This window comes from Typha latifolia, chromosome 3 (assembly GCF_019914945.1).
Source record: "Typha latifolia isolate L0001 chromosome 3, TyphaL0001v2, whole genome shotgun sequence".
In the NCBI taxonomy this organism is placed as follows: domain Eukaryota; kingdom Viridiplantae; phylum Streptophyta; class Magnoliopsida; order Poales; family Typhaceae; genus Typha; species Typha latifolia.
In genome coordinates this window covers 13207795-13232416 of record NC_133088.1, presented here as the reverse complement: position 1 = coordinate 13232416, position 24622 = coordinate 13207795, and the positions used below count along the sequence as shown (strand labels likewise).

General features: G+C 35.9%; 2 protein-coding genes, 2 long non-coding RNA genes and 1 other non-coding gene across 6 annotated transcripts; 3 read left to right on the top strand and 2 right to left on the bottom strand.

The window, feature by feature from the left end:
- The first annotated feature begins 64 nt into the window (after window positions 1-64).
- On the top strand, window positions 65-135 carry TRNAG-GCC (transfer RNA glycine (anticodon GCC)). The gene has a single exon. It is a non-coding gene; the product is annotated as a tRNA-Gly (tRNA).
- Window positions 136-2486: 2351 nt separating this feature from the next.
- Window positions 2487-9921, top strand: LOC140783418 (probable inositol transporter 2). 2 transcript variants are annotated; one of them, XM_073130309.1, is made up of 7 exons: window positions 2487-2533; window positions 6952-7138; window positions 7683-7753; window positions 7836-8171; window positions 8253-8360; window positions 8603-9211; window positions 9354-9921. In XM_073130309.1, the coding sequence occupies exons 2-7, from the start codon at window positions 7006-7008 to the stop codon at window positions 9834-9836; spliced, it is 1740 nt and encodes a 579-aa protein (XP_072986410.1). In that variant the 5' UTR covers window positions 2487-2533; window positions 6952-7005; the 3' UTR covers window positions 9837-9921. The 2 variants fall into 2 exon arrangements, with proteins under 2 accessions (XP_072986410.1, XP_072986411.1); XM_073130310.1 differs by lacking the exon at window positions 2487-2533 and having other exon boundaries at window positions 6539-7138.
- Window positions 9922-10932: 1011 nt separating this feature from the next.
- On the top strand, window positions 10933-11417 carry LOC140783420 (uncharacterized). The gene is made up of 2 exons (XR_012108143.1): window positions 10933-11072; window positions 11154-11417. It is a non-coding gene; the product is annotated as an uncharacterized lncRNA (long non-coding RNA).
- Window positions 11418-12537: 1120 nt separating this feature from the next.
- LOC140784746 (eukaryotic translation initiation factor) lies at window positions 12538-19009 on the bottom strand. The gene is made up of 5 exons (XM_073132279.1): window positions 18730-19009; window positions 17402-17570; window positions 17110-17235; window positions 13025-13093; window positions 12538-12808 (listed from the first exon to the last, which is right to left on the bottom strand). Exons 1-5 carry the CDS (start codon window positions 18930-18932, stop codon window positions 12755-12757), a joined length of 621 nt encoding a protein of 206 aa, XP_072988380.1. The 5' UTR covers window positions 18933-19009; the 3' UTR covers window positions 12538-12754.
- A 1245-nt stretch (window positions 19010-20254) lies between these two features.
- On the bottom strand, window positions 20255-20877 carry LOC140784931 (uncharacterized). Its single transcript, XR_012108340.1, has 2 exons — window positions 20756-20877; window positions 20255-20621 (listed from the first exon to the last, which is right to left on the bottom strand). It is a non-coding gene; the product is annotated as an uncharacterized lncRNA (long non-coding RNA).
- Window positions 20878-24622: the final 3745 nt, after the last annotated feature.

The following is a 24622-nucleotide window of genomic DNA, read 5'->3' as shown; positions in this document are numbered from 1 at the left end:
GCCACGAGGACGAAATAAAAATCATGCAATAGAATATTTGTTTAAAATAAAAATGTTTCATCAAGCACCAGTGGTCTAGTGGTAGAATAGTACCCTGCCACGGTACAGACCCGGGTTCGATTCCCGGCTGGTGCAATTTCTTTTTTATATATATCTTCATCAAAGCCACCCCCCCCCTCAAGAATTTTAAATACCGACACAGATCACCTAAGTAAGCTTATTACCAGGGTTTATTTTTGGACATGATAGTTATTACATAATATTATTATCTATTATCCATGCAAATAAACTAGAAAGGTTTATTCTATTCCAAAGGAAAGGAAATTTTTATAGCTTGAGTTTATTAGCCGTTTTATATTTAGAATAAAGTGCTGATAAGGTTAGAATTTTATACAAATTTAGAGTTTCTGTCAAGTGGAAGGTGTCCATAATAAATCCTTCCAGATAATAAGTTTGATGACAACCATTTGAACATATAAGTTTATGAAAATATTTAATTTGGTAAAATACTCTAATAATATAGACAACCAATTAACAATATGTAGAGTAAAATTACTTTTGATAATACCTGCTCTATGTGTGGGTTGGCAGAGGAGTCATTTATTGTGAGATTATAGATACGTTAGAGAAATCATATCAGATTAACCTCTTGTTTCTTTGTTTTAGATGGCTCAAGTATGTCTGAGTTTTAGTCCATTTTATACAAAATTGCCTTTTGGCACTTTGTAATAGGCCTAGTAGCAACTTATAATTTTTTGGGCTACTTGTCTTTTAATTAGTTGATCTTAATTAACTAAATAAAAAAGTAACACATTAAATTGCATTTTGCTTAGGCATACTTTACTTCATTTTAAAATGGAGTCGCTACGCCAGCTATCTTATATTATTATCCTCAGGCTACAAAATAACTCTTCAACCAACTCCTATGAGCTGCGCAGTCTTTAGCTTAGTTACATTCTCTATAAGTACGAGTCAAAAGTAGATACACCAAGCTGGTTAACTGCGTTGATGACTATTTCGAAGTCTCACTCAGAAAAAAAGAAAACTTTAGCAAGGCGTCTTATCCACAGCACTCTTTATGAAGCAAGGCCAAAGGTCCCTCGAGTTGGATTTAGAGGGCCTAAGTAGTCTCGAGCTACTGGTTCAATTTCGATTTTTTACTAACCAACTCTAGTAGAGTTCGTTGGTATTTTCTCCATGATCAAGAATGTTATGGGTTCAACTCTAACTCTAAATAATAATATGAGAAATTATTTAATAATTTAGTAGTTTGGTTCGATTCAGTTGATGGTTTAATAGTATAATTAGTTTAGAAAAACAGCTCGGCAATAGCTTAGAGCTGATCTCAGCAACATTTAGTTCAAGCAATTATTCGGTGATGTATATAATTTGAAATCTAGATTAGGCAGCTAAAAGTTTAAAACTTAAGCGTCTCTATATCTATGGAGAATTAGTTTTTTACCTAGCCATATCTAGCTTTTGAGCTCATGAATAATTAAATAAACAAAACCGAGCCCTTTGATAGCTAGGATGGAAAGCGCCGTCTACGTTCACTTGTTGACAACCCAATGAGGAGGCTTCTTCCAATTAACAATTTGGCATAAGCAAACAGCCAAACAAGTTACTTGGGAGATGTCCATGGATAAACTGGCACACTTATCTACTACCCTTACCCTGTGCCGGTGTCAGACTGACATGTTTCTATCTCATAACCATATTGGCAAGGGTGGCATTATGATCTCATTAACTCAATTGCACTCTTCAAGGTTTTCAATATAGAAACCAATTAAAAGGCATCCAATTGCATTTAAGCATGCGAGCTACTTAAAATCAATCGGATTTCATTTTTTTTAATACATCATATGCATAGTCATCCAGTCTGGCATCCTCTTAAATAGTAGAAAATTTATTTAATATATTGTACATTTTGTTTTTTTTTTATTATTTACATTCTGATCTATCAAACAGATATTTGTTATTTATTTCCTGTATTTTTTTTAAATACCTCAAAAACACTGGTGCTATTTTTGTTAGCTATTAGTTTCCACATAAATGAACTAAAATAATTATAGATGCCAAGTAATCACAATACCCCTCAATAATGTTTTTAGATTAAGATAAAAATAAATGGAGAATAAAATTTTAAAGTCGCATAAGAAGTATTTTAGGTATATTAATATATATATATATATATATATATATATATATATATATATATATGGTAGAGTATAAATAATTATAAAAGCCAAAGTAAAAGTTAAAAACGCCTTTATCTCCCTTTGGACAACTGATATAAAATTTATCCATAGTTATCCGATCGGGAATAAGATTTGACACAAAATCGCAATACCTTGCTGTTCATATCGCTATAAGATTTCCATAATGGGCTAATATTGCTATTCATGAACTGTACGTGCCTCGCGTGAATTGTATTTAATCTCCCTGTCCCTTCGGATATCTTTATTCTCTTCTTCTATCTGAACCTGCTTACCTTTTGGTGTTCGAAAGATTGAGGAGGAAAGAGAGCACAACGGTAAGATTTGGAGACGCAAAGATATGACTTTAAAGAAAAAAAAATATAACCATTGGTTGCTTTCTTATTTGTTTTACTTTAATCTGCATGTAAATATGTTACTCAAGGGTTTGACCTTTGTGTTTTTGGGCGTTGTTTCTAACTGTGGTGGGGTAGGATAGTGATAGGTTTTGCATTGAAACCTTGGGGTTTATTTCTGTAGAGCTTTGCTTTAATATGCTACAAGAAAATGAGTCATTTTAACAAAGTTGAATCAAAGAAGATTATTCTATCAGAAGAAATGTTTTCGTTATATTTTAGGGATTGAAAATTTCGTGTTATCCTTTTTTTATTACACTGGAAGTGTTCTTTAGAGTTTACTAGAAAATTTTCTACTTCCGTCGTGTAAAAATTTGATCTTTTCCCTTTCCTTTTATTTGTTATCATTTTTGGGGTAAAAGTTTCATGCTTAGTTTGCGATTTTAGATTTGTTTATGGGATGGTTTTGGACTATCCATTGCTGGAATTTTTGTGATTTTCAGATGTTTAGGTTGTATACAACCATAGGGATAAAAATGCATGATTGTGGCCTGTTGTTTATGAGAGATACTACTCTTGATACTATAATCGAGTAGAGACTATTCTTTTCTTTCACATACTTGGATTTTCCACTCGGCACATTGTGGATTGTGTTGGAATTTGGCTCAAATTCAGATTTCAGCATTTTGCAAGCTTAGTGTGCCATTGCGTTCGAACGGGCCCTGGGGGCATTCGAATGCAGTTCCCAAACAGAGATTGGGTGGCGTTCGAACGGCCCAGCCGCGTTCGAACGCGAGCCAACCTGAGAGCAGCTGTTTCTGCAGGTGTTCGAACGGGGCTTTAGCGTTCGAACGCCAGTCTGCATTTGCACTGGGTGCGTTCGAACGCGCCCCGCGGGCGTTCGAACGCCCCTTTGGTTCTGCTGCTCTGATAATGGGCATGTTCGAACGCGCCCCCGAGGGCGTTCGAACGCGACGCGAAAATCCCCAATGTGAACCGGTCCTATAAATAGAAATGTTAGGTTTTAGGGTTTGGTGTGGGCATTTTGTAAGAGAGAAGAACTTGTAGGGGAGAGCCACTATTGTTTAGAGTGAGATTAGAGTTGTAAACTCTTTGTATTTGGTGATTTGCATAGTGGATTGAAGATTGCTCCGCCCGTGGACGTAGGCACTTTGCCGAGCCACGTAAACCTCGTCTCTCCCTCTTTTCTCTTTATGGTTTGCATTGATTTGGTGTTCATATTTGTGATTACCTTGGATATTTGAAGTTCTCTATAACTAACATCTTGTATTTGGAGTTCTCATATTGGTATTGATATTAGCTTTGCTAATATTTGGTTTGCCTCAAATTATTGCTATTCTATTTGGATTTGTTTGAGGGTGAAGGGTTTTGCTTTCGCTTCCCTTACCCATTTGGGTATTTGGCACAACAAATTGGTATCAGAGCTTCAAGATCTCAAACCTAGGGCTTTGAATTTGGGGATAGTATTGATTTGCAAACATGTCGGGATCATCCAAATTAGGAAAACTTATTTCAAATGCAAAATTTGACGTAGAGAAATTTGATGGCACCAATAATTTTGGAATGTGGCAATGTGAAGTGATGGACGTCTTGTTCTAACAAAAGTTGGACACCACCTTGGAGGAGAAGCCCGAAGATATATCCGAGAGGGATTGGGAGAAAATGAACTGGCAAGCTTGTAGCTCTATTCGACTTTTCTAACAAAGGATCAAAAGTACTTTGTGATGGAGACCTCGACGAAGAGCTTGTGGAAGAAATTGGAGGACAAGTTTATGACTAAGAGCATTGAGAATAGGCTCTATTTGAAGAAGTTTTTTCGATTTCAGTATAAGGTTGGAACGCATATGGCCGAGCATTTGAATGCCTTCAACAAGTTACTTGCGGATTTGCAAAATTTGGATGTGGAAATTTTGGATGAAGACTAATTCTTGGTATTATTGAATTCGTTGCCCGATGTATATGATCATTTGACTACTATCTTACTATATGGAAAAGAATCTATTCGTTATGAGGATATTACAAATGTATTGATCAATAATGAATATCGCAAGATGGATAATCAGGTTCATACGGACTCTCTATCTGAAGCATTGACAGTGGGTGGTAGATTGAAAACTGGAAAGTTTAGCAAGCGGGGTGGATCGTTCGGTAGAGACATTCCTGCTAGAGATGAATGTTCATATTGTCGCAACAAAGGGTATTGAAAAAAGGATTGTCCGATTTTGAATGACAAGGATCAACATAAGGGAAAGGCAAATGTGACCGATCTTGAAGATGAGTTTGATGATTTGGACCTGGATATTGCACTTAGCAGTTCATCTGTACCATGTCATACATATGAGTGGATTTTGGATTCGAGTTGCACTTATCATATGTGTCCTCATCGAGATTGGTTTTGCACTTTTGAAGAACTGAGCAATGACATGGTTTTTATGGGTAATAATAATACCTGTAAAATTGAAGGAATTGGCACAGTTCGTTTGTAGTTGCATGATAGATCAGTGAGAGAGTTGATGGGGGTATGATATATCCCTCATTTGAAGAAGAATCCCATCTCATTGAGCGCATTGAAATCCAAAGGCTTCACAATCACAATGAAAGATGGAATTTTGAAAATTGCATTGGGAATTCTAGTTGTGATGAAAGGCCTTTGGAAAATGAATTTTTATTTTTTGTAGGGCAAGACTGTGATAGGCAGACATGATCATGGATCACAAAACCCAAATTTGAAGAATGAGGTCTCCAAAAGAATTGTAACTTTTGGGGAGTTTTCTATTTTGAATCAGAAGAATTTGCAGAATGGCATAAGCAAAGACTTTTTGCAGCAGGTGGAGAATGAAATCCTTAGTGCTCCGTCAAAGTCTACCAATTTGGATGTAGAAGACTCAAGTTTGCATAAGGTGGAGACCTCAACTCAGAAAATTTTGCAGAAAGGAAAATCAATTGCAGTTAGTAGACTGAGAAAAAAGACCCAGAAGTTTGCACGGTGTACTAACAGAATGGCATATGCACTTTTGGTTGCTCATGACGATAGTGCAGTTGTGACTGGGGTCAAGGTCCAACATTGCTTGGACTTGACCAAGTATTTGCATGTTTGACTATTTGGCATTGGCATGGTGCACTCACTCGCTTTGCATTGGTGGAGACAGTTGTTTGGCATCTTTGAAGTCTCATCATATTTTTTTGCATTTGGGTTTTGAAGTGGTGCACTCACTTTGGAATGGTGAAGACCATTTGAAGTTTATTTTGGAATTGTTTGCAAAAATTGTTTGGATTTGGCGTCTTTTGATGCAAATTTGCAGGCGGTGCAATTTTGGGATTTGCAGTGGTGGAGAGTGATTTGGTGAAGTTGTGAATTTTTTGCCAAGGTGGAGAATTGTTGGAATTTGGCTCAAATTTAGATTTCAGCATTTTGCAAGCTTAGTATGCCAATACGTTCGAATGGGCCCTGGGGACATTCGAACGCAGTTCCCAGACAGAGACTGGGTGATGCAAGCGTTTGAACGGCCCAGCCGCATTCGAACGCGAGCTAACCCAAGAGCAGTTGTTTCTGCAGGCGTTCGAACGGGGCTTTGGCGTTCGAACGCCAGTCTGCATTTGCGCTGGGCGCGTTCAAACGCGCCCCGCGGGCGTTCGAACGCCCCTTTGGTTCTGCTACTCTAATAATGGGCGCATTCGAACGCGCCCCCGAGGGCGTTCGAACGCGACCCCGAGGGCGTTCGAACGCGACGCAAAAATTCCCAAGGTGAACCGGCCCTATAAATAAAATGTTAGGTTTTGGGTTTGGTGTGGGCATTTTGCAAGAGAGAAGAACTCGTAGGGGAGAGCCACTATTGTTTAGAGTGAGATTAGAGTTGTAAACTCTTTGTATTTGGTGATTTGTATAGTGGATTGAAGATTGCTCGACCCGTGGACGTAGGCACTTTGCCGAGCCACGTAAACCTCGTCTCTCCCTCTTTTCTCTTTATGGTTTGCATTGATTTGGTGTTCATATTTGTGATTACCTTGGGTATTTGAAGTTCTCTACAACTAGCTTCTTGTATTTGGAGTTTTCATATTGGTATTGATATTAGCTTTGCTAATATTTAGTTTGCCCCAAATTTTTGCTATTCCATTTGGATTTGTTTGAGGGTGAAAGGTTTTGCTTCCGCTTCCCTCACCCATTTGGGTATTTGGCACAACAGATTGTACCGACCATTTGCTATCTGTACAAGTTATGAAAGCAAAATTTTTTCCTACTTCCATATTCTAGTTCTCTTAATTCATATATCTTGCTTAAAGCAATCTTTCTTTTATTTGTTTATCTTATTCTCTTTCCTATTCTTTTGTTGCTTTTATAGTATGTTAACACAATTATTGTCACGGGACCTGTCTTACAGAGAATTACTTGGGGATATTGATCTGTTGGTGAAATTCATATTGTTTTACAAGCAATGGAAGGGGTTATTCATAAATCGGACAAGACCGAATTTCGAGAATGCCTACATTTGACATGGAAACAGCCATACATTCTACGACTTGCGTTTTCTGCGGGGATTGGTGGTCTTCTTTTTGGTTATGATACAGGTAAAATTTTGCAGTTTTCTGTGTGTATTCCAAACTAGTAGCAAGCATGATAAATTTTAGTGGAAAGTGATAAATGTGGCAGACCACAGACTGCATTTTCCATGATCACCTGTGTATAAATTAAGTGGGATGAAACTCTCTTAATTGGGCTGTAGTTATGCCATGTTTACATGTTTACACAGAGCAGAAAAAATTAATCTCAGAGCATGTCAAGATAGCTTTATGATTTCTTGACCGTTTGTGTGTCAAGTAATACAAGCTGTTATAGCAACATTACTAGCACTGTTAGTAATGTTTCGCATATCTGAACTATTGTATGATATGCAGCTGTAACAAGCAAACAAGCCCATTGTACTGATATGCAAAGATCACGATGATTTGCAAACAATATCACCTTCAGTTCTTCTCTATCTTTGGATATCAATGCATTGAAGATTGGATTTTCTCCCTATTAAAACTTTGAAAGTATCTATTGGATATTTAGGTAGGACACAACAAAATTAAAATCTCATATTTTACAATCATTTGCTCCTTACTAAAACAGGTGTCATTTCTGGAGCACTTCTATACATCAGAGATGATTTCAAATCAGTTGAAAGGAGTACTTTACTACAGGTTCTCAGAAAATTCGTAGCAATGATGTTCAACTTAATCTCCACCCTCAATCTCGTAAAACATATTGAACATTTAATAACAGGAAACAATTGTGAGCATGGCTGTAGCTGGAGCTATAATTGGTGCTGGCTTTGGTGGTTGGATGAATGACAGATTTGGAAGGAAACCTTCCATTTTAATTGCTGATGTGTTGTTCTTAATCGGTGCTATAGTTATGGCTGCTGCACCAATTCCTGGGATAATTATCCTTGGGAGGATCTTTGTGGGCCTTGGAGTTGGGATGGCTTCCATGACTTCTCCACTTTACATTTCTGAAGCTTCCCCTGCCAGAATTCGAGGAGCTCTTGTTAGCACTAATGGTTTACTAATTACAGGAGGGCAGTTCTTAGCCTACCTTATAAATCTTGCTTTCACCAAGGTATTTCAGAATTAGCATTAGAAATAGGAACAGTCTCTTTTACATGGATAGTGATACTGATGTTTTAACCAATTATTATAGGCACCAGGAACTTGGCGCTGGATGCTTGGGGTCGCAGGAATTCCTGCTCTTCTTCAGTTCATATTGATGTTGTCACTCCCAGAATCACCTAGGTGGCTATACAGAAAGGTAATTCTATTTATAAGCACTTACGTACACAGTATCGGAACCAGGATTTTTTATTAGGGAGAGAGTTGTCAAACTATAATGATAATTTTCATCAAAGAAAGATAATGAATAAAAAGGTTAACATGGGTATTAAATATTGTAACTCTTAATCAAGTAAAGGTTCATTTTTTATATCAATTGAATGTTTACAAGAGGTGTTTTTCACTATCATCAATTGTTCTTAATTTTCTTTTGTTAAACAGGGTAGGCAAGAAGAAGCTACAGACATCTTGAGAAAGATATACCCTTCTCATGAAGTCGACAAAGAAATCGAGGGTTTGCGTGACTCAGTTGAAGCTGAAATAGCTGAGGAAGGATCTATTGGAGAAGGTAGCTTGATTGGCAAACTGAGGAGAGCATTTAGTAGCAAGATTGTTCGCAGAGGGCTTGTGGCTGGCATCCTTTGCCAGGTTGCACAGCAGTTTGTTGGCATCAACACAGTTATGTATTACAGTCCAACAATAGTGCAACTGGCTGGTTTTGCTTCCAACAGCACTGCACTGGCATTGTCTCTCATAACCTCTGGTCTCAATGCATTTGGATCTATTGTCAGTATCTACTTTGTCGACAGAACTGGAAGGAGACGGCTGATGCTGCTTAGCTTGGTTGGCATCGTTGCATGTCTTGCATTACTGGGTGGTCTCTTCTTTGCCGCCGAGAGCCATTCTCCAGCTGTTAGTAGCATGGAGACTCGATTCTTTGGAAACTACACATGTCCTGATTTCGAGCCAGCTTCTCGCATCAGATGGAAATGCAGTGACTGCTTAAAAGCCTCTTCTGAATGTGGTTTTTGTGCTCATGGTGGTAACAAAGTAAGTTCTTACCATGCTTGAAATCTTACCTATTTCTTGTCCAACTAATGTATATGCACCTACTGAAGCATATATATATCTGTAAACCCTTTTTTTTTTCCTCTCTCTCGTCTGAATCTGTCTGTGTTTTTCTATAATGCAGCTTCTTCCTGGTGCATGCTTGTTGTCTAATGATGCAGTAAAAGATACATGTCATGCCGGTCATCGTGAATGGTACACGCAAGGTTGCCCGAGCAACTTTGGATGGTTGGCTCTGGCTGCTCTCGCCGCGTACATTATCTCCTACTCTCCTGGCATGGGCACCGTTCCTTGGATTGTCAACTCGGAGATCTACCCTCTGCGATTCAGGGGTCTCTGTGGCGGCTTGGCTGCAGTGGCGAACTGGGTCTCTAATCTAATCGTCACGCAGACGTTCTTGAGCTTAACAGAAGCTTTAGGCACAGCTCCCACGTTTCTCTTGTTCTGTGCCGTGTCCTTCGTTGCACTCGTACTTATATTCTTGCTCGTACCGGAGACGAAAGGATTGCCATTCGAGGAGGTGGAGAAGATGCTGGAGAAGAAGGGATACAGGGCCTGGAAGAGGAACTCTATCCAGGCTCAGGCTCAGGCTCAGGCTCATACTTGAGTGGCCATTCACATTATTATTTTTGAAAGAACTGGTTAACTGGACCTTTTTCTTTTGATTTAATATTATTTTAAAGTTATTTTAATAGTCGGTTTAAACTCTTTATAGATTTAGATTTAGGTTTCTCTTTCTGCTAAGAGTGTGCCTGAAGCGTAAGATTTAGAGATGTTAAAACTTTCAATGTCCATACTAGCATTTCAAAGTCTTTACACAACTTAAACCTACATATAAAAGTTTTAAAAAAATTTCGCCCTCTCATTTGCCTAACCCTAATTTAGAGAAAGAAACCTAAATGTAATTAAATTGTAAAAGCACCTATCTAACCTAACTTAGAGAAAGAACAAACTAAATACAATTAAATTGCAAACCCAACTAAATGCTTATTGGTTGGTATCATTATTCTCTCCATAATGGTATTATGTTATTTTCTTGGGAATGATGGCTCAGTTGTCTAATTTAATTATTAAATAGTATTGACTAGGGTCAACCTATATCGTACGGGCTTTTAAATTACACACACACACACACACACACATATATATATATATATATATAAATCTTTATTATTTAATAAAATTATGATTACGTATTCTCTGATGTACTTTTCTATTTCTAATGTGTAGTTCCTTGTCAAAGACTCTGCAACCACAACCTCCGCGTGCTACTTCTAGAAATTTCCTTCACTTGTTCCCAAGGGAAGCAACATCTTTGAATACTTGTGGTCCAATCGACCCACGGCTCTAAATCCTACCTCACATTCCTTTCTGTGGTCTGAGGAGATCTCAAAACCCAAGGCCCAAAAAGCTACACAACGTCAAAACTCACACAAACTCTAGTTTTGAGTTTTGACCTGCTTCCTTCCTTCCTTTTCCCCACGTAGAGAACCTCACCATATAAAGAGAAGAGTTGAGGCATTAGTTGTTCTCCTATTCCAAGTCCTCCTATTAAAATTCTTTCCTTATGGCCACCTCCATCACCACCACAGGATACAAAGGCCTATCCTCCACCTTCCATGGCAATTGGGCTACCTCATTCTCCGGCGATGACTGTGCAATTCTAAACAAGCCGGTTCGGACCTCAGTTCGAGTTGTGAAGCCCGTCAGATCGAGTCCCAGGATGGGCAATGTTAACGAAGGGAAAGGCCTGTTTGCTCCGATCGTTGTCGCCGCTCGTAACGTTATCGGAAGGAAGCAATTCAATCAGTTCAGAGGCAAGGCAATTGCGTTGCACTCTCAGGTAATTCAAGTTCATTAACTGATACTAGTTGTCATGCTTGAAGTATTTTTTAGGAGAGGGCAAACGTTTTGATGGTTCCAGGTTGTGCCTTGTGTAGGTTATCACTGAGTTCTGCAAGACAGTAGGAGCTGCAGGAAAGCAACGGCAGGGGCTAATCCGATTGGCTAAGAACAACGGAGAAAAGCTTGGATTCTTAGCATGAAGATGACTAGATTTCTTCACAATTAAGTTAATTATAGTTGATGAGATTTTACAGTAGAATGGCTTGTCTAACTTTCCTTTGAATAGCAGTTATTTGTATTACAGAGCTTTACTGCCATTAATATAATGGTCCATTGCATTCCATTGTTAGCCTTGGCTTCTGAATGTGCTGAGAAGGATGTGGGTAAAAGGGAGAGAGATGAGGGATTTTACGCACTCTACATGACTTTGTCATGCCCAAAATACATTAAAAATTTGCAAATAGACTAGAACATATGTAATTATATTCCAATCTCATAAATTTTCTAGTTCTTCTCAAATTTTTTAACCTGGGGACGAATAACTTAATAGGAAATGAAATTTCCCTCTAATTAGATTTGTTTAAAGTAAAATTCTATACTTTATTTCTAGTGATACGAGTCGACGTGAGTGGCCATAATAGAGTCCTACATCGATGATGACGATAAGAGTATCAAAATACTCTCCTATATCAATGAAACCGAGAGAGTAATCCATGTGGCCCCCCTGGTTGTTTTATCTTTTTTATTTCTAGATTAGAAAGTAAACATCAAATTATTCATACCGTATATTAGAAAACTATTCAAATTATTCTACACATGAGCTCATTTATAATTTTACTCTTGATTTGGCTATAGTTATTTCAAAAATAAAATCTCATTTCTCCTACTACTCACCTATTTCATTCCATAAACTGCGAGTTTACACTCAATTTTCCCACTAATCTCTTCTTACTCAAGTATATATTGGGTACTTATGCATACCTACGAGTACAAGCTGCATACTTTGTAAGATTTAAACTTATCTCAAATCAAGAGTAAATTTGAGTCAATATTACTCAAACTTTACATCATATTAAAAAATAATTATTATACCATTATTTTAGATTATAAATAAACATTATGACTAGAGCTACAATTTAAAGAGTAAGAATCCAAAATAGCAATTTTAGATTCTCCTTAATCTCAAAACAGACTCGGCCTCAATTAAAGCATAGGATCACTCTTCATGACAGACTAGTAAAAAGACATCTTTCAGGCATAGAACATCAAATCACCGAAGACAGGAGGACCATTTGCGAAGTATAAATGCTATCTGACTGAAAGCTGACCAGTAAAGAGTATCGCATTCTGACATGAAACAGGTGTACTAGCAATTGGTATTCCTAAATATAACTCCTCAGGACATGACAAGCATATCTTGAATCTCAGAGAGAAGGTAAGTGAAAACAGCGAACATGCACAACTTTAAAAAGCTGGTAATGTAAAATTTCATGTTATGTGCTGCGCACTGCATATGTAATATTCAGAGGACATAGGAAGACAAAAACTCCTCAAGAGAGGTTCTTAATAGGGCCTAAAAGCTCATATAAAAGGTGCAGCTTTGTCTGAGAGGAAAAGAAAATCAAGAACCTGCAAAACAGCACTTCTCGCACATCTTTCTCAATAATTTTCATGAGATACTCAGACACTGTATCGTACATTTCCTCGACTTGATTTATCTCTTCTGGATTCATCCTGCAATAGCCAGAAGATTATTAGTGAATGAAAATATATGATCAGTACAACTTAACAAATAGCAGCTTCCTTGTCCTTTTCATTATTTTTTTTAGTTAATTGGGTAGAATTGTTAAATATTAAAGTTGGTGAATGACAATTTCCACGAATCATAATACATTGCGGGCTTTGGGTTCTAAAACATCATGAATACTTTGGGTGTCCAAGAAGACATACATGAAAGCTGTTGTATACAATCTTATCATTGGAGTGGACTACTTCCTTCCATTTCCTCCCAATGCTCATCTGTATAAATTCAACAATAGAAGTTAACAAGGATAATTTAGCTTGACCGCAAACTTCAGAATACCTAACCATCAATTCAAGAAAAAAAATCCCATCGTTAGAACGTTACAAAAGTTGTAACTTTCCAATGATTATATAACAAGGAGAATTATGATATGTTCAACCAATTCAGAAAGGCAAAAGGGACCAAATTGAGAATCCCCTCGGTATATGAGGGTCACAAGTCCAGAGAAACTTAAAATGAGTACAAACCAGAGAACCACAGTATTGATGTGAAGACCTAGCCAAAGGAGTTGAGAAGGATTTTTTGGCAGTACAATACAATGATAGGAAAATTAAGATTAAATCATTACGTAAGGTTGATAAAAGTGAATGCTTTTCTCTCCTAAATTACTGTTTATCACCAAGATGCAGCAGGAATTCAATCTAAGATAGGCATGGGTCTTACATCAATTATCAGTTACCTTCTGCGAAAATCTTACTGAGCTGGACACAACAATATCTATCAAAGAAAAAAGGACCAAAAAAGACTAATGTTTCTGCTCAGACAGCCCTTTATATGCAGGATAGAGGCTCAGTAGATTATATAAATCAGTTATATATCTATCTACAGTTCTAAAAATCTTCCACCTTATCAATCAAGTGCGCAATTTTTCCTCGTACTTAGTGCTGGTCCATCAATAGTACTCATCTTCCTGAAGAATTTCATTGTTTGCAATTCCCTTACTATATGCAAGTCTTCGATGTCCTTTGTTAGCCATTCTTTGAGTGAAAAATCTCATTTCTCATTAGATTCTATGCCATTCTGGGTGTTATGCTTTTTTAATCAAACCCAGTAACAATTGCTTTCATTCTACATACTCTACATAAGAGTTTCCTGTCAGCTTGTTTCAAGAGTAAGTCTGCTACTCTATCTAATGTGATACGGATCACAAACATTGGTATCATCATTCCGTTAGAAAGGCATGCCAATAAATGGGATAGGCAATACACTATGTAGAGGATTCGGGTCAGCTTGTTTCAAGGCCAATTCTACCATTCTATCTAATGTGATAAGGATGATAAATGTTGATGTTACCACTTTGTTATAAAAGATATGCATCGATGTGATAGGCAATTGAATGTCTTGCACATGATTAAGGAACACTTTGATAGGTTCTTCCATGTCTTATAAATGATTTGATCAAAGTTCAAAAATATTAGGATCAGGTTGAATTGGCCGTATCAATCACTTGGATTGGATCGGACTTTTTAATTACGTAAATTTTAAATATTTTAAAAAATGCAGAAAATTTTCTAAAAATTTAGAAAAAATAATAAAAAATTAGGAAAAAAAGAAAAAAAACTATGGTGTAGTGAAAACCAAATAAAAGAAAGAAAAATTATGGTGCAATGAAGAAGAAAAGAGAAAATAAGAGATAGAAAATGAAAGAAATGAAAAAAAGAGGGAAATAAAAAAATAAAATTAAACAATTATATACTAGAGTTCACTGGAGTTAGATCTACGTCGTCGGAGTTCGTTAAAACTAGATCTCTCTGTAAGAAAAATAATTGCTATATGGTAAGGAATATAAAAGAGAAAGAAAGAGTGAGTGAAAGAGTGAAAGAGAGAGAGAGGAAGAGAGAGTGAGAAGAAAGATTGAAAGAGAGAAAAAGAGAATTTGAATCAGCCTGGACCGAGATCAGCTGATCCAGCTAACCATGGATTTGATAACTGGAAGTTGCAAACCTCGTATACTTTCATTGCCTAATAGCTACGCTTTGTCGTTAGCATACACCATGAAAACTCGATGAATCATTTGCAACATTTTGATCACTCGGATCCACAAAGAAAAGATCATAGCACTAATAATCAAGTCATTCACTAAAAATTTCATTGTTATTTGTTATTGGGCTCATTGCAGAAGGCAATTATTATAATTCACAATCACTGGTTGATGACATTGACATAAGACACTCAACTCCTATTTAATTCATCCATGGTTAAATTGAATGTCCCCTCATGCAAACCTTTCAAACCTTGGAGACATAAATGACTTAAATATCCCTTGAAAAAATGCTAATGTTTTCACTTACAGCTTTTTGCAGTTCTTTTGCTTTTAATTCCATAACACAATTCTAGACTAGAATGCATTCAGTATCTTAAAGTTTAAGATATGAGAATCTTGTTCAACGTGAAACTTTCACCTAAAGATCTTTGAAGATCTTGGAAGACGATTATGCTTCTTAAATCACTTTTAACCAATGTTCCCAGTTTCGGTTGATCCTGAGTGAGATTGAATGAAACGCTTAGCTAATCCCAATCCTGGCCAAAATCAGCCAGTTGGCTAGCTTTAGCTAGGGTATCAACCGTCTCGACTGTCACCCGATCCGTTTCTCTCTTTTTCTTTTTTTCTCTTTTTTCTTTCTCTTTCTCTCTTTTTCACCTCTTCCACCAACGAGTAGATCTTCGGCAACCTCGACTTTCGGCGAATCAAGTAATTTTTTTTTTTTAATTTCTTTTTCAATTTTTAATTCCACACTCAGTCCCTTCTCTTTCTCTTCCTGCTGCTTTACTGTTGGTGCGATGAAGTAGCAGCAGCGGATACACACCTGCAATAGAAGTTGGTGGTATAGTAATTTTTGAATTTTGAGTAAGTCAATACATTTATTAAATTTTTAAGCTTCATATATGAGTAATTTTTATTTTCTTATTTATTTTTTAAAAAATTTTCTGTATTTTTAGATAATATTTAGAATTTTACATAATTAAAAAATATTCCGATCCGTTATGAGTAACCAAATGGCTGATACATATCGTTTTTCTGTACGACCAATACCCATCCCGATTCCGATACTGGGAACCTTACTTTTAACTTTTTTTTCTCAATTTGTTTTAATTTCAGGAAAGAATCTCAAATTCAATGTACATCTAGTAAGTTCTAAAACTTGAGAAATTTCTCATACTGGATCCAAATAAGAGATTTCAAAATCTTACAAGAAAATGATGCTTGCTTTTAACAAGTTATTCCCCTTTTCTTACACCAGCAAAAACCCATTTTGTTCACCCATCCAACATATCTATGCAAAACTTGCCATAGATGCTTTTTTCTCAAAAGAAGATAAAGAAAACAAATCCAAAGTGCTCATGCAGCAGTGATTATTTTGATTCTCAACTGAAGTGTCACCAAAAAGGCAAAAAAATGACATTGTAAATATACCATAGTTCATGTACAAACATTGCTGCTCAAAATATTTCCCAAAGGCATGTGATATCTAATTTATATTGAGAGGTAATTTGATAGTAAAAGTACAAACAAGCTATAGGCATCCCATATTATTATTATCTATAGTACCATGTAGATATTGTAATTCTATCATGTTCTCTCCTATTAAAAAAATTCATAAATTATATGTAACACCCTAAGTCTACAGAACCTGATTCATGACAATACTAATACACTTTTTCATGGCTATAACAACATTATGAGGAAATACCACCACAAACTCGTACAGAATGAGTTTGATGAATCATTAATTCCTGCTGAACACATTATACAATTTCTATTTGTAGGGACTCTGCAAGACAACTAAAGATTGAACCAAGGCATGCTTACAGAAAAGTGATCTTTTCTGAATGATAACAAGTTAAAAAAGAAAGAATAACAGAATCAAGCACTAGTCCATAGTTCAAACATTTAAGACATAATAACGCATCATCTCTCCAAAATCTAAGTAGAAAAACCTAAAGAGAGGTAAATAAACACTAAAATTTCAAATGCATAGTAAGAGAACATAAGAAATAAATCTAAAGAATATGATCTCATGCATTTTGGACTCCAATAGAAACAAAAAAAAAAAGAAAAGAAAAGTGAAGGTTTAAAAAAAAAAGATGATTCAGTTTGGTGCAACATAACATGCCAACCAAGAAAATAGACTAAATGACTTGGCTTTTGCACAAAAAAATATAATATGCAGTGATATACTTCGTTATAACAAAAACAATATAGTCATTTAAGACAAACAAGACTATATACCTGAACAGCTTCATTGCTTGCTGTTTTAGTCCATAAAGCAAGCTTGTCCTGCCTCTGGCGCACACTGGCAACAACACCACAGATTTCCTCGCTGTCATCAAATTGCTCTCCAATTAATGCCATCAACTGTATGATGAAATATCATTTGTCACTAATTACTCAGTAAATAAAGGAAAGGAGAATGCAAATAATTGGAACTACTGATAAGAGCTATTAATTGCACTAAGTACAGACAGAACATGCACATACAAAATGAATTAAAATATAGAATCAATAGATAGCAAGGCTGCACCGTATCTAGCCACATGGTGTCAAGAGTATCCTTTCTGTTAGATGCAAGAGACCACTTGCCCCCATCTGCGCACTCAGGATCTTCCCATTTTGGTTCAATCCCCGTCTTAAAACAATGGAAGTCAGCATTTCCCGACAATTTGCTGGGCCGAAATATCTGGTCATACAAGCTACAGCCAGAATAGAATCAAATGTCAACTACAGTATAGACGGCACCTAATAAGGCCACATAAAAGGTGAAATGTAAGGTGAGAATGAAACAAATTAAACAAACTCATAACAAATTAAAATGTATACAGTGCTAGACTACAATCTTTCCATTAAATCTTTAGGAAAGGATTTGATGCATTTGCAGCCATTGAGTATGTCTAGAGTACAAAAAATACCTCATCTTGAGGTGACAAAGGAGAGAACTTTATTTCTCCCCACCTTAAGCTAAAATTTTAATGTTGACATTCACGAGGTGCAAACCAATGGCTAGAGAATTGCTAAAACTTTTTCCAAAGATTTATTTGTATATGATTATATGTGTGCATATAAAAGAAAGTTTGATTTGTAAGCGTGCAAACCAGTGGCTAGAGAAGTACTAAACCTTTCCCTTAACCAATCTCATCGCTCCTATTTCATCTTAATCATGTACAAATTAATACATTTCTTCAGGATTCAATTTTCTATTGATCATCTATAATGCTTCTTCTACTGATAAATCTATTGAATATGTTGATGGATGAAAAGCATCCATGGATAATGCAAAAAAAGAGAAGGAAGAAGGAAAAAGAAAAAGCAGTTGCACCACAATAGATGAACAATAATTGATTAATAAAAGTAAGGTTAAATTACACCTTCATGCCACAGATTATAACCGAGTTTCACATTATACTATTAATTTGTTATACCCATCGAAGAATAAAAGTAAGGTTAACATTCACGAGGTGCAAACCAATATCTAAAAGTTATTAATATACGCTAAATACATCCAGTTTTGCTTCTCTATGTAGTTTCCTAAAAATAACAAAAGAAAATTCGTCATGCTACCAGTATAAAGATAAGTATACTGAAAAACAAAAACGCAGAAACAAGAATCAATTAAGAGATCAGTATAACATCCATTGCTTCGGTCAACTTAAAGATCGCCCAATTCACGCATCCTAACAAAATTACACCAAAACCACCCAAATCAAAACTGGGTTACCACAAAACCTCTTCGAAAAAAGAAAATAAGGGATTTTGCAGGGAAAAACCACACCTTTTAGATGAGAACAAGAGAAAGATACCGAGATCCGATCAGATTCGATCGACAAGAAACCAGATCGTGATAAGAAATCTTACCACCAGAACTCTTCAACGGTGTCGAAAGTGTACACCTTCCGGAGGGAAGTTCCCCAAACGGCGCCTTGCTTGGGCTTCGATTGATTATCAAACCAGAAGGTCCACTTCCTCTCAAGTCGGTGAGGCGTCCGGCTCGCGACCTTCTCGCCTCCTCCTTGCTCCAATTCCTGAGTCGCAGCGTTCGCCCTTTCCACTTCCGCCATAATCGTCTTGCTCCTGAAGCTAGCTATCGTGAACGGAGCAAAACAAGGGTATAAGTATCGGAACAGAAGATTAGGGATCCTACACGGTTTTGAATTCGGGTTCGCACATATAAAAAATCCGAATCCATATCCAAAAGTTACTACCGGGTTAACGCGATTGCGGATGCGCATCCGACCCTCATTTCGCAGTGACGTAACCGATTATAACAGCGATTTTAACAAGAAAAGTGTGTGCAATATTTGACTAATATTATTATCCTTGATACGTACTTTACCTCTCTCACCTTCTTTTATTGTTTGGAATTAAGATATTCTCAATTTTCTAATTATTATGCGGCTCTCTTTTTCACTCAAATTTCGGCAATAGCAGCATTATTAATATCTATATATCTATATATATATATATATATATATATATATATATATATATATATATATTAATGCAACAAAAGAAATACCTTCAAGTATGCAAGAATTCCAGATTTCATATCTAAAGAAGTACAGTCATGAAGCTTGCCGTGACCTCCTGTACAAACCAAGGTTTAGACAAAACTTTTACACTGCAGTATCTTCAGCATCAGGTGCAGAAAGCTAATATTCCTTTTAATTTGAAGTCTAGTCAGATAAAATCTACCTTCCCTCTAGAAACTGGCACTTTAGAAAACCTGTATACTTTTTAAATGTGTTACGAGACTCTCGGACTAGTAGTATACTTTTTAAATGTGTTACGAGACTCTTGGATCCATTATGTCTAAGTCAAATTATACCTCACTCTTGGTTGTAACTAAGATTACTTACATTGGTAGACTTCACCATGATATTTGAGATCAGAAGAAAAGAGGCTCGGCCACAATCGGTTGCGGGTGACATTCATACAATTAGATTGACGGAGGAAAATATTCAAGAGAGACGATAAATCTAGAGACACTACGAACACTCTCAGCCAAGGATGTATGCAAGTGGACTCAATCATGTACCCATGACGACATTGGGCATGCTTGAGCTGGCTGGACCATGTCAGACTTCATTGGGTCTCGTGCTATCTTGCACGATTTAGATGATTGAGTTAGCTTGCATATCTGGGTCCTCTACTTCTCACCTTGGTGATCCATGGTAATACTTAGGCTGGGTCATATCAAAAGTGCTCCGAGGTTTTATAACAAAGCTAGGAATATCACAGATTGATTTAACCTTTTGTTAGTCCTAAATCCAAGCCCATTGTTGGAGTGGCTCGAGTTAGATGCTTGATATTATTTTGATTAATTCAAGCCATGTTAGTCTCAGCGTAGTATGTTAAAAGGCCCAAAATAGACAAAATGGTATAACACAAAATATAATTATGATTTATATAACATATATAACAAACATTTGCTATATAATACAACACATATTAACGTGTCGAGTAGGGTTGGACATATGCAAATGTCATCGGACCTAACTCGACCCATTTATTTTTGTCCAATAATACTATTACCCTTGATTTTATTTGAACCAAGATAAGAGAAGTAGGTTAACAATAGCAATGACAATAATGCAACGATCCACGTTTTTTGCATATTCCTCCTCTACATGACGTTGCGCACCATGAATTGCACGCACTATCATCTGTACCACTTACGCAGCGATGTATTTGTTTGTTGTCACCCCAATCATGATAGTCAGTGCAACATCCAACGGCAGCACAAGGATCTAATCAAGTAACCAATAAATAAATAAATAAATAAATAAATATATATATATATATAAATAGTTGAATAGTATGTTGAAGAAGAAGAAGAACACACACACAATAAATATGATTTGAAAGATTTTAGACAACTTACTTGCTACACTCATCATAAAACATATGATCAACAAAACAGCAACTCCAGCTTTAGACATTTCTTATTGCTTGGTCTTCTTTTTCACCTTAGTTAATCTTGCTATTATGTTTCAAGATCTTACGAAGGCTATATATAGTTGAATTCAGGACAATCTTTTTGATTTAAATAGATACGAGTGCTTTATATAGTATTGGCTAATTCAAGGCAGTGAACCCTCCTTTCAAGTTGAAACCAACATGTTATTCCTTGTGACTTTCCTTTGGCTTTGGCTTTGGCTTTGGCTTTGGCTTTGACCTACATAAATAGATTAACAACATAAACCAGTTCCCAAATTAAAGGAAGACGTACTTAGACTTGTGCTAACAACTTAAATTCGACCCCTAAGTTATTTAAAGTTATTCAACTAGATCCCAACAAGTAAACTACTCTCCTAACAACCTAAACTAATACATGCCCATCTTCATCTTGCCCGGTGCTCATCTTCTTTCGAGTATGAAGAGTAAAATAAGATCATAACACTTACTTTTTGAGATCCTATAAAGGAGTGCATATAGTTGTATTCCTTATGAAATAGGACGATCTTCTATATTTCCTTCCATTTAGAGTTTCTAAAGAAGATATATGGAAATAGTTAAAATCCTTATAAACTAGGACGATCATTAGGATTTCTTTCAATTTAGAGTTCAAGGAAGAAATACAGAAAAATAATGTATATCAATCATATATAATCTTTAATGCAAGTACATAAGAAATGAATACAAAGTATCTCTCATTTTCACCAATTTATGTATATCTTAATTTCAACTTACTCCTCTATACTTAAAGATTAATCATTTATCGTGATAAGTGGGGATAAGTCAACTCTAGGCTTATCCCAAGGAATAACATAGTACTGTTAATTTTCTTTATGAAGGATAATAATGTAATTTTATTTATTTATCCTATGTATTGTGTTGTATAAATTTTAAATTATTGTTTATTATCTCAAACTTACATTATATTATTAAATATCATTAAATTGTATTATATTAATTATCAAAATTAATCATGTTCCATTCAAAATAATCAGAATTAAAATGAAAATTAATACCAATAATATAAAAATAAATTTATAAATTTTTCTAATATAGCAATACTTTAAATAAATATAAAATAGAAAACACTAAGAAAAAGACTAAAAAATAAAATTTGAGTAATTAAGATTTTTAGTTTGTCATTTCAATATCTAAATTTATTATTTCTTATATAAGGGCAACTCCACTCATGATATATTATCTCACCTCCTAGGTAGGATGCTATATCCCATCTTTTAGGGAATATGGTATCTTCGAATTTCTAATCTCGTTTATTAATTTTATACCAAATATAAGATTTATGTGAGCCCTATAGAATAATTAATCCAATCTTATTTTTATATCACTTAAACAAAATGCACTATTATGCCTCTCTACGATTCACATCAAGTTGCAAGGTTACTTAGCAGTTAACAAAAATTTGAAAAAACCTACTCACTTTCGTAGAAATATATTATAATTTTGAAGATGAAGTGAGTAAATTTTGGCAAATTGTTTTAAGGCGAAATATATTGATCGACGAACCATATTGATTTTAGCATTTGCACCGTTAGTTTTGAATGAAAAATCTAATAGTTGCAATTTTATATTGAGCACGAGCGTTGCAATTTTAGAATAAGAAATTTTAACACTTGAGCTAACTGCGATCTGTCCTACTGGGTTCATATTAGAACCAGATCTTAGTTGCTCCTTGGATCAACTCACTTTGTTGGGTTGTAACTAAGATTACTTTATTGGTGGAATCTACCATGATATTTGAGCTAAGAAAGAAATGTGCTCAACCACGCTCACTTGAGACGACTTTCACATAGCAAGGTTGATAGAGGAAAATATTTGAGAGAGACATCAAATTTGGAAACCACCATGGATAGTCATAGACATACCTCAACCACTCTCGACCAAAGTGGACTCGACCATGTACCCATAGCTAGGCTAGGTCCCATGCTAGCTTGCGTGACTTGGATGATCGAATTAGCTTGCATGGCTACGTCCCTTACTTCTCACATTGAAGACAAAGTAGATGGAAGCATGATGGAATACTAATCTCCTAGCCCCTTAGCATCGGCCAACATCTTCCCTTTTTTCTCCTCTCTTAACCATTTCATCAATTTACATAAATATTAGATAGGAAAAAAATAAAATTTGCCTTGATCGCAAATTATAGTTTACCCTTTAAATTTCACTTGTTTTCAACTTGCTCCTCTATACTTAAAATTTAAACATTTAAGCCTTCCTATGATTCACCTCAAGTTTCTAAGGTTAGTTAGATGTTAACAAAAATTTGGAAAGACCAAATAAAAGACATTAACATTTTCACTATTAGTTTTAGATAAAAAAAAATCTAATAACTGCAATCCTAATACTAGAAATTTTGATGCTCGAATTAGCCGCAATCTATCCTATTAGGCTCATTTTAGAGCTAGATCTCACTTGATTCTTGGATCTATCAAATTACACCCTCTAGAACACCCCACTTTTAAATACATATGCCACTCACGTGGGTAGAATCTATGTGATTTTCGCATATTGTGCTAATTTACATTTCTACATAATATACAAAATAAAATTCAATATTTTTAAAAATACTTCAAGCACACACACACAAAAATATATCACAGGCCACAATAAGCCCCCAAAATATATATATGCAAACACATCTAATATAAATGCCGGTGTAGGAGGCTACAATCCATCTAACTTATTACAAGAATAAAAATAAATAAATAAATTATAAATAATCCTCACTAGCTCCTCCATGAACTTGAGATTATTTACTAATCTAAATGATATTTCCACCATGTAGTGAGCATAAACCTCAACAATTATACGCCTCTATAACCTAAATATAATATAAATAAGGATGAAACATGATCTATAAATGCTAACCATGATCATACCAATGCATTGATACTATATAGTCATAATGTCCACAAGCCCATATGCATCAACAATGCATCTATAATAGGGTTACATCAGGTCATACCCTACGCTCCTCTATGACCCGTGCACCTCTACGCATCATCAATATTTAGACTAAGTGAGCCCACGGCATGTCGAGGTGACTAGTAGGGTTGTGCTATATCCATCACTTTCAACCATGGACGGAGCCATATGGATTTGAATCTCTCAGACTAGCTATAATCTTTCCTATCGGGCTCATTTTAGAGCTAGACCTCAGTTGGTCCTTGAATCCATTAGGTAGGACCCTTACTTTCAAATGCGACTTAGATTACTTCCATTGGTGAACTCTACCTGATATTCAAGCTGAGAAGAAAAATGGCATGACCACACTCAGTTGTGCGTGACATTCACACAGCTAAGTTGATGGAGGAAAAGATTTCAGAGAGGGTAAGTTTGAAAACAACCATGGATAATTGTAGACTCGACAAAACATGCCTGACCCACACTCGGCCAAGATGGATGTATGCACGGGCTCAATCACGAACCCACGACAATGATGGACCTGCATGAGCTAGTTTGACCACCCAAGATTGGATTAACTCTTGTGCTAGCTCGCATGATTTGAATGATCGAGTTAGCTTGCATAGCTAGAACTCCTACTCTTCACTTTGTGGATAAGGTGGATGGAAGTTAGATGGAATAATGTGACCCTAATTTGATTTGGATATAGAAGAAGAAATTGGGCTCAATGGATTGAGTCTAGTTATCTTATTTATTTTATTTGCTTATGTGGCTTAGTTAGAGTTTTAATAGATTTAACTATTTGCTTATTTGCATGACCTAATTTTCTTATTTCCTTGAGTAATAATCTTAGTAGGCTAGGACTTATTTA

Bases quoted from the DNA above. Each gene is read 5' to 3' on its own strand.
- LOC140783418 (XM_073130309.1), top strand. From the start codon at position 7,006: ATGGAAGGGGTTATTCATAAATCGGACAAGACCGAATTTCGAGAATGC. The intron at 7,139-7,682 runs GTAAAATTTTGC...TTACTAAAACAG, and splicing joins TCTTTTTGGTTATGATACAG to GTGTCATTTCTGGAGCACTT. The intron at 9,212-9,353 runs GTAAGTTCTTAC...TCTATAATGCAG, and splicing joins GTGCTCATGGTGGTAACAAA to CTTCTTCCTGGTGCATGCTT.
- LOC140784746 (XM_073132279.1), bottom strand. From the start codon at position 18,932: ATGGCGGAAGTGGAAAGGGCGAACGCTGCGACTCAGGAATTGGAGCAA. The intron at 17,571-18,729 runs GTAAGATTTCTT...TTCTGGCTGTAG, and splicing joins ACCGTTGAAGAGTTCTGGTG to CTTGTATGACCAGATATTTC. The intron at 17,236-17,401 runs GTGCAGCCTTGC...TTCATCATACAG, and splicing joins ACACCATGTGGCTAGATACG to TTGATGGCATTAATTGGAGA.